Source organism: Uloborus diversus, chromosome 1, assembly GCF_026930045.1.
Source record: "Uloborus diversus isolate 005 chromosome 1, Udiv.v.3.1, whole genome shotgun sequence".
Classification (NCBI taxonomy): domain Eukaryota; kingdom Metazoa; phylum Arthropoda; class Arachnida; order Araneae; family Uloboridae; genus Uloborus; species Uloborus diversus.
The window spans coordinates 12,795,989-12,815,442 of record NC_072731.1 but is presented as its reverse complement, the minus strand read 5'-3'; the positions used below and the strand labels follow the sequence as shown (position 1 = coordinate 12,815,442).

General features: G+C 34.6%; 1 protein-coding gene across 1 annotated transcript in view; it reads left to right on the top strand.

Moving 5' to 3' along the window:
* The window catches only part of LOC129234296 (matrix metalloproteinase-25-like), a 38,464-nt gene extending 21,325 nt beyond the window's left edge, over nt 1–17,139 (top strand). The window contains exons 5-9 of the mRNA XM_054868291.1: nt 89–409; nt 7,803–7,948; nt 9,831–9,978; nt 13,694–13,954; nt 16,627–17,139. Coding sequence (XP_054724266.1) covers nt 89–409; nt 7,803–7,948; nt 9,831–9,978; nt 13,694–13,954; nt 16,627–16,742 — 992 coding nt within the window. The 3' untranslated portion in view covers nt 16,743–17,139. The remainder of the gene's footprint in view (nt 1–88; nt 410–7,802; nt 7,949–9,830; nt 9,979–13,693; nt 13,955–16,626) is intronic.
* Nucleotides 17,140–19,454: the final 2,315 nt, after the last annotated feature.

The window sequence follows — 19,454 nt, the reverse complement described above, 5'->3', positions numbered from 1 at the left end:
CAATTTAATGTTATATATTTTTTTTAATCTAGTGCTAAACCCTGAATTTGAAGAAGAAGCATTCTGTTATATATTTTTTTTAATCTAGTGCTAAACCCTGAATTTGAAGAAGAAGCATTCGATAGCGTTGGTGGTACAGAGCCAGAAACTCCCAATACCGAGGAACCTGAGCTTCCAAAAAATGAGGACCATGAAACTGGAAGTTCACATACTGATGAAGTCAGCAATCCAAATGATGATGAAGACTCCTACAATCCTTCCGAGGATGACGCCATAGAGGAAGACAACTTCACTGACGGGGATAACGACGAGGAAAGTATGGAAGTCGATTCTGGAACTGGATTGGACGAAACTTCGGATGATGAAGAGGAAACGGATTCTTACGACGATGAAACGAATACTGATGAAGGTAATTGAAAATGAATAATTATTAACAGATTTTCATTCAAAAACTTTTCTCGTTTAGTACTCAGACTTTTCTTGTGAATATTTATGAAGTATACATAACTTTTTTGAATATGCTCAGAATGTGATAAAGTCATCCTTGCTATGAATTTAATCGTAGAAATAGGTTACCCGACTTTCTTAATGTTGAAGTTATTAAAGTTACAGCTAAGATTACGGGAATGTTACACGAAGTCTTTCGTCTTTTGTTTTTCCAAATGGCAAAATAATATAAGAGCACATATTAGCTTTCATCTTGCTCTGAATCCCAAGTTTTTATCAGCATTTTAGTTACATTCTAACTACAAAAGCATTATTTGCGAACAGAAAGGGAAGCATTGAAAAGAAAATTAATGATTATAAAGGCAATTTTATAAAAACTAGTAATTTTATTTTTTGAATGTAAAAGTATTTCCTAAGCAAAAAAAAAGACAATAATTAACGAATGCTTCTCAAATAATTTAATGTCCGAATAGCACTGGGAAATAAAACCCATGACAGATTTTCGGGGCAAATGTTTAATGCCCTAATCTCCCCTATACACCTTCCTCTTCTGAGAAATGCCTTAAAATTCCATACTGACGTTCAACGTGCAATATAATCCCCATAAATAAGACAGGTATGTATGTATGTTTCCCATAGAAAACAACAGTTTGCGTCAGTTTTCAACAAAATTTGGCAGAGAGGTACTTCTGCACCCGGGAAGGGTCGTAGTATTGTTTTACTAAGCCTAAAAAAGTACTGAACTGTTCGAATTTCAATTTTAGGACCTGATAATGGTATAAAATGGCTCTTTGTACTTGAACTATTAATCTGAACTTCTCGAGTTTAGTTTCATTGAAAATATCGTAAAAAAAAAAAAAACCTTGGAAGATTTTCTTCCCTCGGATTTAAAAACTCCAACGGTCTAAACTAGCAGAGGGGTCAATCCAGGTTCGACGGATGGGTACGCTCGACCATTTTTAATTTTTTTGAAATTCATATCTCTTAAAGCTGCATATGAAAGATGTTTAAAACTACTTTTATTTTTTCTCTAAACGGTACCTTTTATTTTTTAAAGGTCATAAAAAGTGGTTTTTGTAGTCAAAAATGGGACTTTTAGAATTTTGCATTATTTTAATTATTAAGTTACAGTCAAGTAACTCAGCATGTAATACTATCATCTTATGTACTTTAACATCAAAGCGTAAAATTAACTACTATAAATGTAATTAAAACATATTTTGGCCAAAATGCAAAGGTCTAAAAGTCCCATTTTTGACTACGAAAACCACTTTTGATGACCTCTAAAAAATCAAAGTTCCAGTTTATAGAAAAAATGAAAGCGGTTTGAAACATCTTTCACATGCAGCTTTTAGGAATATGAGTTTCAAAAAAATTAAAAATGGTGAGCGCACCCATCCGTCGAACCTCTATGGATAGCCAGGGGTTAAAGTTATGAGTATTTTTAAGTTCGTAAAAACCTATTTTAAAATAGATATTTATCGTCTGCGCGCTGCCGGAAGAAAGGTAATCAAGGATTTTGGTAGTATTAATAAATACTTGAACTATATTGATTTTCGTCTAATCGGGATTTTAAGTTTTGTCGTTTGCGTTGCTTAAGAATGGTTGATGCTGACATGGATTTTGAGGGACTAATGTCGTAACTGTAATAGGGACTTATGAAGAACGTATTCAAAAAGGATTTTTTGAAGCTATTCTTTCTATTCTGATGGGATTTGAAGAGAGACTACTGGTGTATTTTGAATTTTTTTTCCCATCCCGAAAGGAGATTGTGGAACTACTCTCCTTATCCCGATAAATAATTTTAGAGGGATCGTTGATGTTATTTGAAAACTGTAACCCTTACTCCAACAGGGATTTTTTGAAACTGATGTCTTTCTAGGGAATTTTAGGGAATGTTTTGCCTTTTCTTTTGGAAACTAATATCCTCTTCTTGATGAGACATTTTGGGAACTGTTGTTCTTATTCTAATGATAATATTATGGACTGTAGTCCTCAATTAAGTAAGGATTTTTTAGGGACTAATGTCGAGATTGTACTGGGGACTTTTTGGGGCTGTTGCTGTTGTCTTAATTCTAATGAGGATTTATATGGTCTGGGTCTGTTTACGTTATTTTGTGACTGTTGCCTTTATTTTAATTATCTTTCTAGCCTTTTCAATATTCATTCTGGAGAAAAAGTCATGCCTTACCCCTCACGTACCTTCAGTTATTTTATCTTCAAAGATCCATGTTACAATCAAATGTCTTACGCAGAGCCATGGTATAATCTGACGAGAATTGTGATTTTTTTTTTGGAGGAGGGGGGGGGGGGGGGGGTTGTATTTACGAAGTTACCTTATTCTAATGGGATATTTTAGGGTTTAATGTCCAAATTTGAAAAAGAGTTCTTGGGGACTGTTGTCTTTTTTAATTTTACACTGTTTGTTTTCTTTTCATTTAAGCCAGAATGTTGAACATGACATAACTTTTACTGTCTAACCACGGATTGTATGGAAAGGCAAACATCCGATTTACACGCGGAAATGGAAGCATCTATTAATTTTCAGGGATGTCAGCTTTTGCAGATGTATGTTAGCCTCTAAATTAAGCAGAGTCTCATTCAAATGAGCGGAATACGCGCATAAAATTTTTATTTTTCCCCTCATTCAGATGGAGTCGCCTTAACTGGATGTTTGCCAATTCCATACAATCCGTGGTCAAACAGTACTTTCGAGGTAGACCGTGAAATATTAGTGTTTAATAAAGAAAGTGTATCGCACACTTTTCACACGCGCTATAACACCAAAGCTACTTAAAATTAAATACTGAGTTCCTATTGCGAGACTAAAAACCTTGCGCCTCACATGAATATGCTTGTTTCCTTATCTTTCGTCTAATGGTTCAGCATGCTAGAATATTTTAGTGTGCTTCCGAAGAAAACGGGTCCATAGTATGGCTCTGATGCCTTGAACTTCAATGAACGAAAGAGTAGACAATTTCCTTTGTTGAAACCGGGAAGAGAAAGGGCAGTTTGGCAGTTTGCTTTGGCAATATAACGGAGTGTGATAATTACACTACGCAACAAAAACGAACTTTTTGTCCGCATCCTGGTTTTAATGAGTGAATTCTTACTAGTTTTGAGTGAAAAAGAAAAAAAAAAAGAATATGTAAATGATTTTTTAAAAACAATTAGCTCTTGTTTTCTAAATGCACAAAAGCCCACGGGAGAAAGATGCACAGCCACCACCCATTGATTTGAAGGTATCAATATTTATTTTTCAGAAAGCAGCTATTTCTTTTAACCTATTGCTGTGAACGCTTTATTTTCGATTGCTCCTTGTACGTCAAAAAAAAAAAAAAAAAAATCATATCTTGTAATATTCCAGCAGTATTTGGCGAGCATTATTTCAGCTCAATGACCCTGGAATATGTGATGCATTGCAGAAATATCTTGGTGAAACTTTTCCCCTTGCTCATCGCTCGCATCTACATAGTTTTTAGGAAAAATATCTTAGAGGAACTGGAGATTTTCGGGTTTCAGAGACGTATATTGTATCAATCGTCACAGAAATTCTGTAAGGTTTATTTTTCCAAGTGTTTTTAGCTCTACTCTTTTCTACTGCTTTGATATACTTTAACATGCCCTTAAAGACTTTCAAGGTGTTTTTCACTTCCCTTTCAAAATTTTAGTCAAAAATAATGATCTTGAAAATTGTGAGTACTTAAAGGGCCTTTAAAAATTCCCTCCTGAACCTTAGCTGCAATATATCTTCGAAATTACCCATTAAGGTATTGGAAAAGCAGCTTTGTTCATGACTTTCACAAAGTTCTTCATTATTCCCTGCACTATGAGCATGGGTGGAAGTAGAAACGGGCGGCTCTACTAGAGGCTCATTTGAAGCATTTCTATTCGAAGTCTAGAGAGTTTGGGTTTTATGTAGAGACGTACCGAGTACTCGGTAACTACTCGGTACTCGGCCTACTCGGCCAATACCGAGTAGTTGCAAAAAATTGAATATTTTCCAAGACAAATACTAAAATTTATATAAAAAGAGCAAGCATTATATTCTGCAAACATTTACAATTAAAATTTAAAAGTCAAATTTAAATTTTGAGAATAATGAAGTTTGTAATGCTTTAGTGGAATAAATCTTTATTTTAATGTCCCCAAAGTTAATAAAACTTATTTATTAAAAATTACGCAAAAAAGGTAAGTATAGAAAATATGGAATTTTTATATTAAAAATGGATTTTTGCTACAAACCAAAATTAGTTATAAAAAATGTAAAAATACCTTTGCTTAAAAAATAAAAGGAAATAAAACAACGTTAAAAGCACAGTGCAGGAACACTACAGATACGTGTTTGGCGTTACAAAGAATTCCTTTTTCAATGCACAAAATGGGAGCTCGTAGATTTAAAGGCATCCGACAAAAGTCGGATTTTTTTGTCGAATGTCTTTACGTTCTTTAGCTCACATATTATGCACTGAAAAAGACGTTCCTTACAACGGAGTGGGGGGGGGGGAGGCAGAAACACGTGTCTGCAGTGTTCCTGCACATTTGTTTTATCTGCTTTTAAAAATTATTTATGTTTGGCGGACTAGAACTATAATTGATTGGTATATTTGTTTTAATTCCAACTTGATTAATGATACCTTTTATTTATTTATTTTTAATTTTAAAAATAATTTTTTTGTAAAATTTTTGACACAAACAAAGATGTAAATATAATGCGTAATTAAATTTCAGCAGGAATTTAGTTTTAAAAACTATTATACTGACAAGGAGGTCTATACTATTATTCCAATAAGTTCAAAATTCATCACATGGTTGTCGGCGTTTCTTCTTAAAACATAATTGGTACTTGGTAATTCGGCCGAGTAGTGAAAGGCCGAGTACTCGGTAACTCGGTACTCAGCCGAGTAGTGAAAGGCAGAGTACTCGGTACTCGGCTACTCGGCCAAAGTGCTACTCGGTACGTCTCTAGTTTTATGTAGTGATATTTTCTATTTAAATCAGAGGTCAAAGTTTAGAAAATCTCACTCCCATGGCAGGTGCTTCTATCTGCCGGCGTGATGCAAAATACTTCGGAAATAATCTAGTTTTGAGTAGGATGCATTTTTGGGGTTGGGTAAAGTTATTGGCATTCTGCCAATACAGTATATTCTCTCTATTCTGAGCACTCATGGGACCGAACAAAAGTGTTCAGGTTATGGGGATGTTCATCTTGAATGTAACATTTTGAACATGAATTACTTGCAGTAAAAGCGAAAATCATTTAAAATTATATTTATTGTTTTGAAGAATAACTTGAAAAATTAACGCAATATTTCTTAAAATAACTTTAAGCAATTGAAACAAAATTCAAAAGTTTAAACTTCAGTGAGATGAGAAGTTACTTTAGTTTTGCAGACATTCTTAATATTAGTCTTTGTGGATAAAAGTTGAATTCTCATGCCCGATTTAGCATCAAGTCTGCTGTACTATTTTAAAAACGCATAAGTGAATTAGGGTTTCCAGTTGCGAAATCCCGATCCCGAATCCTGCATGATATTTAGCGGGACTAATTGCGCGTGATTGAGGGTCAAATCCCGCAATTTTTTCCCATGTAAACGTTTTCCATCTTTAGCCGCTCATAAAATGACTATTTTCACAAGCATCATCTGAAGTTTGAAGAACTTTTCCTCTTATATCTGCAAGAAGAGCAAGAAAAACTTTGTATCTTATATGATGAACGGTGGATTTACGATTTAAGAACACAATAAGATGAATTTATTTTTCTGAGATTGAATTGGTATTCTCATTCGGAGGGTTTAGTTTTCATACGTTCAACAATTGAGAAAATGCGTATAATTTAAAAACATTTTCGAAAACCTTCACTGAAATTTAAATTTCAGAAAATACCGCTTTAGAAAAAATAGAGAGATTGCAAAACCTCCCTGGGGTAGTCTCAATGCAATATTGGAGAACTTCTGTAAGATTAAGGAATGCACTCAAAAGCTTTAACTTAAAGTGCATAATATTTTCCTACAAAGAAGAAAGCAATGTAAAACCTGCCATTATTTATATATTCGGCCCGACTTCGAAATAGGCGACAGAAACTTGGATGGAACATAGGATGACTCGCATGACAGTGCTTTAAGTTAAACTGCTCAAGTTTTTGAATGTCTCTTTAAAGTGAGAGGTAAAACTAGTGAAATTATCCAAAAACTTTTGCTGAGCCTACGATTTAGTGAAACTAAGTAGCACTCACCCCTTGCGGTAATGAACTAAATTCACTGATTCAATGACCAACGTTTATAAAACAACAATGGTATTCTTAATGCAAGTTAAACTGAATACAGCAAAACATACAAAGTCATCGTTTTTATCAGAAATTCGCAGTTCCTGGGAAAAAACCCCAAGCATAAGAGTAGAAAAATCTATTTCAGAAGATGAAGATAATGGAGATCTTTTGCAAAAGTGGAGCCACAGAACATGTTTTCGTCAAGCTCATTATTTTTTGAGTCAAAATTCTTTCTCATCCTGTACTAGCGATACTTTGTTAAGATGCATTGCGGACCTTTTTAGGGCACACTTTTGCGTATCAAACAATAATTACTAGTTGGAATTTGACTTTGTAGTAGTGCTCTTCAATTGGTGTACGAAATTAAATTTTTTTTTCAATTTTTCGAAGAAAAAGTCAATTCCGCGGGACTAGCTTCTTACAATCCCGAAACCGCACGGGACTGAAATCGGCGCGATATTGGAAACCCCAAAGTGAGTGTTCTCTGTTTAAATTGCATCAGGATTCTAAAAATGACATTAAATAAAACTTCTGTAACAACGGTGACACAGACGTCGTTCTGATGAAGTTACTTGTTCTCGTGAGGACACAGTTAATGGTCCATACACTGGCATCAAATGGGCTGAAAATTCCTATTTGATACTTATACTGGTCATGTGTTTGTTGTTGTTTTTGATCTCCCTTTGGTCTAATGGAGTCAGACCAAATCCATGAAGCCGTTGACCCTTATGAAATCTGACACTAGCAGTGGACTGTCGAATATGTCGTTAAATAGTATTTTACCGATTTTTAAGTGAGTAGTTCGAATTAAAAGAAATGTTTCAAGTTTCGTGGAACTCGGGAGTGACCGTCATGGAACCCTGCGGTTCTACGGAGCACAATTTAAGAAACGCTACATTACAGCATAAATAAAGTCTTCTAAGGTAAAACATCTTGCTATCGGAGTCATACTATAGTAAAAGCCTCAACGAGTTTGAACAGTTTTTTGCACCCATAAATAATTGGACACCTGTGATTGTACCCTAGCCCATCTCAACTCTTTTTTTTTAAACTATTTGCTCAAATCTTCTTGTGCTTTTACCGGCAGGTCAAGAAACAACTAAATCCGACGATGTGACACCCCTAACCACCACAGAAAATCCAACTCCTTCTCCAAGCCCACCTCATTTATGTGATGGTCGCATTGATGCTGCTTCTTTAGTTCGAGGAGAACTTTTTGTATTCAAAGGAATGGTAAGTTGTTTCCGAAAGTTTATGCTAAATACCACAATTGTGTAACATGTTTACGATTAAAAACCCTCCTCCTAGTATGTTTTAAGAAAATTGTCTTTAAAAAATATATCGACTTTTTTCGCTTAGCAGAATGGAGCTGCATGTTAAGCGTTTGGAAAGAGCCCATTCTACGAAAAGCTTTGGGGAACAATCGAAAACAATTCGTAACGTCGAATCAGTAGAGTCCCAAATACTCAGTCACACTCTGGCAGTACGAAAAAAACCCACATGAAAAACCTATTGCGCAAATTCTCGGTGAACTGGGATTTTCAAACTCCACCATTTTTCAGCCCAAATTAGGCCAAGTTTTCGGGACTCTACTGGATTTCCTCCCTTCTTTCTTAAAGATTATGCTGCAATTCGAACTGCTGCTTCTTTTATGTACGTTCTCTTGCAGAATAAAATTCGAACTCGCTAGAAACTAGATTCATTACACTAAAAAATTTCCGAAACCTCACTGATCATTTCGGTGTAACGTTTCGGGATTATAGTGGTTTTCACCTTTTTCCCCGTAAATTCAAGCATCTTTGCAAAATGTTTCCTGAATTGCAACAAGTTGCACGAATGCCGACGTTTCAGTGTTGTGAAAAATATTTTTAGCCACCAGTTTAAAGATTGACAGAACGTGTTTAATAGGTCTATCGGCTTTAGTTATACGGCCCGTTCAGGTTGACTTAGCTCCCAATGAGCGCTCTTAGTAAATCAGGATGGTTCAAATCAATTACGTTCAACGCACCTAACTTCCTTTGAAGGTTTCAGACTGTCTTTATAACCCGGAAGATTTCCAAATTCTTCAGAAATATTCAAGGGTAATTTCAGGAAGGTTACTGTCTTTCAGCTGAAAACGTTCCTGGCTTTTGCAAGATATGTTACTGGCAGCAAATGGGCCCATTAGCTGCCCATTATTTTCCAGCAACGTTTCTGAATCGTTTTTACAGTGTAGCAACGACTCAAGTAAATTTTTTGAGGACAGTGAAATTTTTGGAAACTATGAGGAAGCTTGACCCCCCCCCCCCCCCCCTTCCCCCCCCCGTAAAAACTCTTCAAATATGCATACAAAAAATCATTGAAATAAAAAAACATTTTAAAAGTGTTTTTCTTTTTTACTTCCTTTTACAAAAAAGGAAGTATTGTATTCGCGAAAAAAATTTCACCTAAAAATCGGCCTTAATTTCCATTTTGCTCACCCCCAAATGAATGTTGAGTTTTTTTTTTCAACCCGACCACACGTGGACATGTGCCTAGGAACGTACAGACACCCGAAATATCCATTTTGACGACCCCCGAGTTAATTACAACGATTTTTCTCGTGACGTCTGTATGTACGTATGTATGTGCGTATGTGCATATGTATCTCGCATAACTCGAAAAGGGTATGTCCTAGAAAGTTGAAATTTTGTACGTAGACTCCTAGTTGTGCACCTTCTTTTTTAGTTGCATTCCTATGCTCCAAAGAGGGTTTTTGCCCCTTTTTGGGGGGGGGGAATCATTGTTATTTTCGATGTAAACTCAAGTGGTGTTATAATTTAGCGGACACTTGGCGATATATCGCCAGTCTTTTGGACGCCAAGTTTTGTCACCAACTTGGCGACAAATTTGGCGATTTTTAATTTTTTTTTTTTAAAATCTGGTTTCAATTTGGCCATATCATATTAAAACTGCCAATAATAAGAAAAAGACATTAAATTGGAGTAAAAGGAAGTCATGTGATACACACATCAGCTCGTTTTTTTTTTTTTTTTTTTTCAAATAATTTTCAGTTTTAGAATGTGTTGTTAGCCCGTTTGTTTTCGGATTTTCGGATCACAAATACCGTGTAATTCGATCTTTTTTCCATCTGCAGTATACATGGCGTCTTCGTGACCGAGGAGAAATCATGCCAGGCTATCCTGTCTACTTTCACTCCTTCTTCAGAGGATTGCCATGGTCGGTTCGAAGCATCGATGCCGTCTACCAAAGACCTAATGATTACAACATCATCTTCTTCACAGGTAAGCTGCTTCTGGAGAACCAAAGGGGAAATTCATTAATTACGTAAGGGTCCCGAAGGGGAGGGGTTGAAAAAATTTCTACGTACCCTAACCTTGGGGGGGGGGGGATCAAACCCACTCTTATGTAATATTTTCCAAGTCAATATTTTACATTAAAAATCAAGTGGTTTGGCGGGGATGATGCTTCATTTCCGTCTGGAAGGTAAAACGTTTAAGGATGAGCTGTTTTTTATTTGTTTTACAATGAATGAATAGTGTAAAATATAATTTAAAAAATCGCACTATGTATGGTATGTTTTATTTTTAATTAGTATCGCATCATATGCAAAAAAAATGGCGAAAAAACATTCAGTCTAGATTCTAACTTTTTAGTAAATATTTCTTTACACAAAAAGATTTAATTTAATAACGGTTCCAGTGACTTAAAATCCGTTATTTTATTATTTTGAAAAACGAAATGGAATCTTACGTAAGAATAGGGGGAGGGGTTTTTAAAATCTAACGTACCCTTACATGGGTGGAGGGAAAGGTTAAAATTGCCAAAATCATCCTTACGTAATTAATGAATGGCCCCAAACTTTCTCTGCGCATTTAATCAGCAATTTATTTGATTCAATCGCAACTAAGCATTGTGAGTCATTTATATGTAACACTTATCCTTTAAATGCATCGTGTTGCGCTTTGCAACATACCCAATTTACTCTTCTAAAATACAATAAGAACAAATTGAAAGTCTGTAGTTGCAAATATCCAAAAAAAATACTCACTGAAGATGTTATTAAAGCAATTTCACACCTGTAAATGCACCAATCTGATGGAAAACAAAAACTTATTTATTTCTCGTCAATTACAAATGCAAGACTCCCCCCTCCCCTCATAGTTTAGTACGTTTACAAGTGCCTATCTTCTTTTAATTTTTTGACAAACAAAGCTTTACTATCACTCAAATAGTAAGGCATTTTATAATTTTTATCAATGTTTTGGGACATTTCATGGTAAATTATTTTTTGTTTTTTTTTTCAGTTAAAATCCGATGTTGGCAAGCGGTTGCTTAGCCATAAACCATACCTATATTAAAGTGTGATTTTTTAAAGTACTTTTCTCGTGATTTGAACAGAAGTTTAAAACCGAAAACACATTTCAAAGTATTTTTTAAAAAATCACGCGTTTAAGGGTTAAAGATAAACGAAGCAGGGCGCAAAAAATTTACAAAAGTCGGAAAACATCAACTTTTTGAATTTCTCACCTTGTAGGAAATTCTGTCAAATTTTACTGTGATTGCACCACGACTACGATCATGGCTGTCAGGGGTATTGCTGGAGGGTTTTCCAAAGCGTTAAAAGGCACTTTGATATTTTTTTAGAGCCGTGAAATTCATTTTGGAGGAAAAAAATTTGCGAAAACAGTGAAGACCATAGTACTAATTAATTCCATACTTCTAAGGATGAATTGGGAGATGTTAGAGAAAGAAGGCGTTCGTACTACAGCAGAATCCCGTTACAACGAACTTGAACGAAAATTTTGTTCGTTGCATCAGGAATTTTGTTGTAATGGAATTCAAGCAATGTAATTGCAATTAGATTGGGACTGAACATTTATTTCGTTGAAACGGATATTTCGTGGTGTCGTCATACATTGTAACGAGATCTCGCTGTGTTATGGTTTTTAAGAATTAGAATGTTCAACACTTTGTATCTATAACAAAAAAAAAAAAAAAAAAAAAAAAAAAAAAAACAAAAACAAAACAAAAAAACTCAAATGTAATGCAATAAAAAAATGGCATTGCTTGTTCTATTTGCAAACATGCTAAAATTTTATTTCTCTTACAACTGAAATACCCAGAGTATTAATTGGGTATTTTTGGGTTGGTTAAGTTCTAACACTGTCATTTCTTTTGACTTCTTAATTTTCTGAATAATATATAGTAAAGTTATACCAACTGCAAAGTTAGGTAGAGGAGAGGAAAATAAAACCCAATCACAAGCAAGTACCAACCAGCTTGCTGCCGGGAGTTCTGCTACATCCAACTTTTAAACGGCTATTCCGGACTGATGAACGCCAATAAGCTTGAAACTAAAGTATCAGGATGTTATAATCAGTCTGTTTGGCATATGTTTGTAGTTATCCTTTAGCCCCATCTTGATGCGACAAGAGCTTAGAAGGATTGTCTGAAAAAATACGTTACAGCAATTTACTATTTAGGTGTCCGATGCCAGCTTCCAGTGGATTTTTTTGTCAATAGTTTTCCGCCACTTTATACTTCAGAGAAAAAAAATGACAACACAATCCACTAAAACATAGTTCAGCTGTTCGGAATTTGCCAGTAGTAGCTTCCTTTTGAAGCTATTGCTCGGGTTTGATAAGGACTACAAATCTTACAGATGATAACATAAATTTATTGATAGAAATCGAAAACAGCATGTGACAGGTGCACAAGAAGGAATTACAGCACAAAGAGAGAAATTAAATCCCGGACAAATGTAGCTGAAATAAATAATCAACTCGTAATGTATTCAAGAATTGAAAACAAATGCCATTATAGATGATAAAAAAGATGATAACAACAACTTTGATGAAGCACAAATTTCGAAATGATATGAAACACATATTTTGGTATTACAAGAATCAGAAATAATTTTAAATACAGAAGAAGAAAGCATATGAAAGAAAAAACATCTTTCTTTTACCTATCCGAACATAATACATGTAATTTCACAAACAATATGTATCAGTCTTTACTCAATTTAACCGTTCTTGAAAATATGATTTTTCACAGTTAAAATTGTCATCAACAATCTCCTGACTCTTCATTAAGAATGTTTGATTTGAAGCAACTTTTTAAAAATCTATGTCGTTTAGTATTGTATGTTTTAACTAATGCAACAATTGTACAATTTAAATCCTTCTTTTACTTTCTTAAGCCCCCCTCTCATATGTGATGTCATTTCCTTCAGGCTTTCAAGAAGATTTCGCCTCCCAATAATGTTGTTTCCAAACCACGACAAAGACGAAATGTTCGTTGCTGCCCTTCTGTACAAGCAGATCTTCTGTCCTCGGCTCCAATGTCGTCGTTGATGGTTTTGAGATTTAAAACAAACCCACATTTTATCATGTCGTTGAACGTATTAGCTAATAAGAATTTCCGAAACTTTTCAGAAACAGTTCTACTTAAATAAATAAAGGACACACCTTTTTTGCAACTGGATTTTTGGCTTCATTTAATTATTCGTTTATTCTGTTATTAAAAATCGTGTAACTGAATGCCACAGAACCTTGATTTGTTAATTGCACCATGACATGAGATGGAATATCGCTTTTGCTGTCAAAGTCACATCATCAAGGTATTCAAGCGCGGATTTAGAGTTAGAGGGTTATGGGAATAGGGAATTATGTCCCTCCCCCTGTAAGTGACCAAAGATAGCCTAAAGTTGCGTTTTGGATCTTGCATTTCGAAGAATTCGTCTCACATCCCTTATTTGTTATTACACTTATGTCCCCCTCTTCTTACGATAATTATACCTTCCAAAACCAAAAGCGGGATCCGCTATTGCATGTGTTATGAAGCAGATATAACAGCGACGATTTTGTTGTCAGCTTAGTCAGTTTAAAGCCAAGTCTTGGACTAATAATCAATCCAACGAACCAGCAAGGAACTTGATTAATTGCAACTTTAAGAACAATTCATGCTTTTGGTTGATTCATTTTTCCTTTATAGGTCGTTTCTATTGGATCTTTGACGGTAATCAGTTTACTCCGGACAGTCCAAGGCCTTTGACGGATTTCGGATTACCCCACGATTTAAAGAGACTGGATGCTGCTCTGGTGTGGGCCAAAAATGGCAAAACTTATTTCTTCAGTGGGGAACAGTACTGGCGGTATAATGAAACGGAGGGAAAGATGGAAGACGGATACCCAAAAAGAATCAGCAGATGGAGAGGCATTCCAAGTGTGGATGCTGCTTTTACCTGGACAGATGGTAAGAAACGGTCTCCTAAAAATACCACTAGCGACTCAACTTACCTCTTATTAATTTGGAAGTTTCTACGTTTGAGAAAACATTGGAAAAGTACTATTCCGAATCACGCATTTGCATATTTATGTTTTGTCTGACTGATATTAGTCTGTGCAGTTAATGTTTCTAAGGTAGACCATGCCCAAAAAGCAGAATTAATTGTACTTTATAAAAAGTACAATTACAATGTAAAATGTACAATGATGTGTACCACAAAATGGCGGTACACATCATTGTAAAACATATACAGGATGTTCCATTTTAACCTGCAAGACCTTTATTTTTGCAACCGTTAGTCCTAGATGTGTACTTCCAATTGCAAAAATGTTTAAAATCAGATGCAGAGTTAAGATGTTGAAAGTTTGAAGCAAAAATGAAAACGAGTCAAAAAATATAAAAATTAACTTTTTATACTAGATCCTCTAACTAATATTTAGGGAAATGATCTCCATTGAAAACCAATTCCAACACAAAAAGTTTGATATTAGTACGACCAATATTCACCGAGATATGAAACGCAGCGTTTTGTGATTTACATACATTTCACTTGCCGTCAATAGCACATTTTGGGGGGAAATATAGCGGTTAACAAGTGTTTAAGTTATATGCGTGCATACACAGTGTGGTTTTTCAAATTGTTCGAGGTTTTGTAGTGTGTTTTTGCATAGCACGGCATAACATTTGCATTTATTTTTGAATAGCCATGAAAAATATAAATGCTTTGTTTTTCTTACTTTGACGACCTGTCATTCTTCTGAACGGGCGATAAGTCCCAATCTCAACTTCTGTATGGTCCCTTAAAACTTTGAACAGGAATATTTCCTCGAGTTTTGGTCGCACAAATGTCAAGTGTTTTGTGTCAGTAATAGTTTTCAATGGAGATTATTTCTCTAAATATAAGTTAGGGGACCTAGGTCTTGTATAAAAAGTTAAATTTTGTGTTTTTTCACTCCTTTTTAGCCTACTTTCCCAGTAAAAGTCAGAAAAAGAAGAAAAAAGCATGAAAGAAGGCTTAATGCATCTTAAAAATATCGCGAAAAACAAAAAAAAAAAAAAAAAAAAATCAAAAATAAGTAAAATAATTAAATAAATATTGAAAAATTAAAAATTGGAAAGTAGGGTATTGAGATGGGGGATAATGTCTGTCGGTCTGTCTGTCTGTCCCCCCCCCTAATAACTTTTGAATGAGTAGTCCGATTCGAACAAACTTTTTTTTGTTCGAAAGATCTCGGCGAGTACACCTCATTCCCATATTTCACTTTTTGATTTGAACTATTTTTTGTTCAATTTTTAACAGTTCAAAAAAATTTAACATTAGCGCCTACGGGGAAATTCAAGGCAATTCCGAACTGTGACGCGAATTTGCTTCAAACAAACTTTGTAGGAAAAAGCTTTTGATGAAAAACTTGTATATAAAATATCTTTTTGATTTGAACAATTTTCCGTTCAATTTTGAACAGTTCAAACCCATTAACATTAGCGCCTACGGGGAAACTGAAATTTAATGTAGATTCCGTACTTGAAGGCGGATTTACTTCAAACAAATTTTGTTGGAAACAGCTCTTGACGCCAAACTCCAGACTCCGAGAATTTAGGGGCACCTGACTCCGACTCGACTCCTGTGCCCGATAATTAATCGGACTCCGACTCCCCGACTTCGACTCTGACTTCGTAGCTTTGGCAAAAATTTATACACGGAGGACAGATGACTGACTCCGATTTTTGGATATTCGACTCCGACTCCTTTATCCCAAAATGAGATTGAGTCCTCAGCTATGGTTTTAACTGTGAACTAATTATTGTTGATATGACTTGTTTTTATTTTCACGCTTAAGTTTTAATTTAGGCATTCAGTTTTCGGCGAATAAACTCGAAGTCATTCATGTTTCTACATAAAGATATACGCAGACGATTTTTTTTTTTTTTTTTTTTTTTGACAATGAAAATTATTTCTTTAAGTTGACATGTTACTGTTTTTATTTATTTTGGTAATTGCATTAATTCATTTAAAAAATTATTTTTGGCAACAGGGGAAAAAGAAACGATTTTTTAATATGATGTATTTATTTCAATAAGCTTATTAATTTTAATTATTTTTTCGTTTTGAAAACTGTTACAGAATTTTTTTAATGGAAAAAAGTGTATTAGCTGCTTTGTTTGAAAGGTGCTTTTTTTTTTTTTTTTTTTTTTTTTTTAAGATGAGTGAGGAATATTTTATTCCTAGAAATCAGCTTATGATATTAAAAAAATATGTTTGAAACAATTTGCGATTTTAGCTATTTTTGAGAATATTGATCAGGTAGTAGAAAGTAGTATGGGTATATGGGAAAGTAGACTCGTTTAGTTCTGGACAGAACTTCTTGTTATTTCTGCTTCAAACGTTCAACATCTTAAGTCCGCATCTCATTTTGAACATTTTTGACATTAAAACTATATATATATATATATATATATATATATATATATATATGTGTGTGTGTGTGTGTGTGTGTGTGTGTGTGTGTGTGTGTGTGTGTGCATTGTGCAAGTAAAATTACGTACATTTCAAATATCTATACAAATGTTGATGTAATAAATAAGATTATTGATTCTTTTGTATCGTTGTGATTTTTATATATTTTTAATGTTTGTTTCAGGAAAGACGTATTTTTTTAAAGACAAGCAGTTCTGGAGATTCAACAACAAAAATGTGAGCGTTGATCCGAATTTTCCACTCCCCACAGCACCATACTGGTTCGGATGTGAGAGCTAAAACAGAATGAATGTCGTGAGGAATCTGCATCGTGAAATTCATACAGAAGTTTCCATAATGTGGTGAAATGCAACCACATGCATGAGTACTATCGATTCAAAGAACGGAATAGGGATTGGACAATGCTGAGTTTCAGCCGTGAGCGTCAAGAAGCAATCACACCATATCCTTCTTCATAAACTTTCTATGAACTAAAGTTCATAAATCTTCGTGGATATTGTTAATAGATTCCATAAAGAATATTTCCAGAATCTACGCGTAAGCGCGTTTGACTACAAGTAACCTTTCAGCAAAACCTTCAGGAATTCACAGACACTATAGCTAACTTCTTTGAGAACCAACTACTTGTCATCGACAACCATGTTACATTCTACGGAAAGGAAACGAAACAAGAATCAGCAACCTGTTACTGAGTCTTTTAATTCAATATCAGCGAGACTTCAGTCCTTCATTTTGAATATTTATTAAAATGATAAGAATTCATGAAAAGCAGAAATTCACACGGATAGACATTAATATGATGTCTTTAAACACAATTCTTTTGAACAACAAAATAATTGATTGACAAAAAAATTGAAACAACAAAAATAAACATTTAATGTTTAATAAATAATTAATATATTTTTATCATCGATTTTAATTATAAAAGTTGCCCCAAAATTTTAGGAAGATTTGAATGAAATAGAATATTAATTAAATTAGTTCAGAATAACGAAAAGAGGAAAGAATTTGATAGCTGACAGTTGCAGGTTAGTGAAAATTTAGCAATTCCAGGCCATAAAAAACAATTCCTTTTTCGCTGTTGAACAACCCAATCACTGAAGGAGGCATTTCCTGGTCGTGTAATTGGCTCCCTAAATCATATGTTTTAACACTATCGTAAAACCGTACTACTTTAGACCACTTTATGTGTATTTTTCTTCATATTTTACTTACTTACTTATTATTATTATTATTATTATTTTTTTTTTTTTTGCCAAAAAAGGTTGAGAATTTATCCATACACTACCATATATCTCAGCTTCGAAAAAAAAATCTAAATTACACACAAAGGAAGGGGGAATTTTTTATATAGTGCTTTAACATTTGCACATGGTGGTGACAACTTTAGACCACCTCATATTTTCTTTGATATTCATTGCTAAACCGCTCAGGTCTAAAGTTACAATGCATAGATCGTTCTGTTCCAATCCCGTACACTGCAAAAATTAAATGAAAAAATTGTACTTACTTTTTCCGATTTATAATTTTTTTAATACTTTTTAAGTCAATTTCAGGTTTTCTTAAATAAAATCAATTGTGAAAAATACAATATTTTATTCAGATATATAAATATGAACGTTAGATAGTATAAAAAGCAATTAGTAGGTACCAACTCCTGGATTTTATTTATTTATTTATTTTTTACACGGTCATTTTCGTTTATGATTTTTTTGCTGGGGCTTGATACAAATTTTACCCCAATTGGGTAGATTTTTTTCGTTTTAGCAATGTTTTTTTTTTTTTTGAACCAAATGACAGTGGTTGAATGAGGCCAACACCGAAATTTACCCTTTTTTGCCTTCCTTGTTGAAATTTCGTTGCTCTTGATTTCTGTGATCACCTTTTCCATCATTTCAGGCGAATAGTTGAGGTAAGGACGGCTGCTTATCTTCTTGCTTTTCCTTGGATTCATCTCTAAGACCAAAGAAGACCCGAAGACTAAAAAACTGCTCAAATTCCCACCTATAAGGTTATGTGAAGTCAAAAGACTATGGGTATGTTCGCATAGAGTAACCGGTCGACCACGGTTAGCAGGTGGCTAACCAGGCGCGTTTTGAGAGAGCTACCAATGAATGAAAATTAACGAATACATCCCATGGACACCTTACAGCAGGAATTAGTAAATGGGGGAAGCGGGTCCAATCATTGGCTTAGCAAAAGCTGACCCAAAGACCCCAAGTCACGTGACTCAAGAACGACGAATGATTGGTACTTTTTGCGTGAAACAGGCGAAATAAACCTAATTTCTTCCAATGCTTTGCCTTAAAATATATCACATGACTTGGGGTCTTGACTTCACGAATGAAAGTCTTCACTCCCTCCATTTTTCTTTCATCAATGATGGACACTCATCGCGACGCGACGTCATCGAATCTAGAGCCGGTACGTATAAAGCCCCTATAATTGCGGCTCTAGTCAAATCAACCGCTAACGTCGTTACGTCATCAAATCCTCCAACCGGTTGCTCTATCATAGAGCAACCGGTCAGAGCCCCGATAGAGCCTCTATACGAACATACCCTGTGTCAGCAAGCCTTATGAAGATATTCCACTGCATCAATGAAATTCCGCCATATTTATGAACAATGGTAATAAATTTCAACAAAAGAGCTATCATGTGTCAACAAACAGTGCTTATGTATTAAAAAAACAGTGCAAGTCATTTATTCGATGAACTATTTCATCGAATAAACTATATCGAACTATAACCCTATCATATATACTTGGTTTCAATTAAAATAATAAATAAATAAATAGGAGTTGCATTCAAAAAACTTTTTTACTGGATCCAAATCTAGCGTTAATTTTTGGGCACCCTTGTCCCAAAACATAGGGATGAAAGGGTCTCATTACAACAGGATAATAATTTCACAGCCAGCACTAAATAAAATACAAAACTTTTCACTTGTAAATGTCCTATTAAAATATTGAACGAAGCCAGCTTCTCATG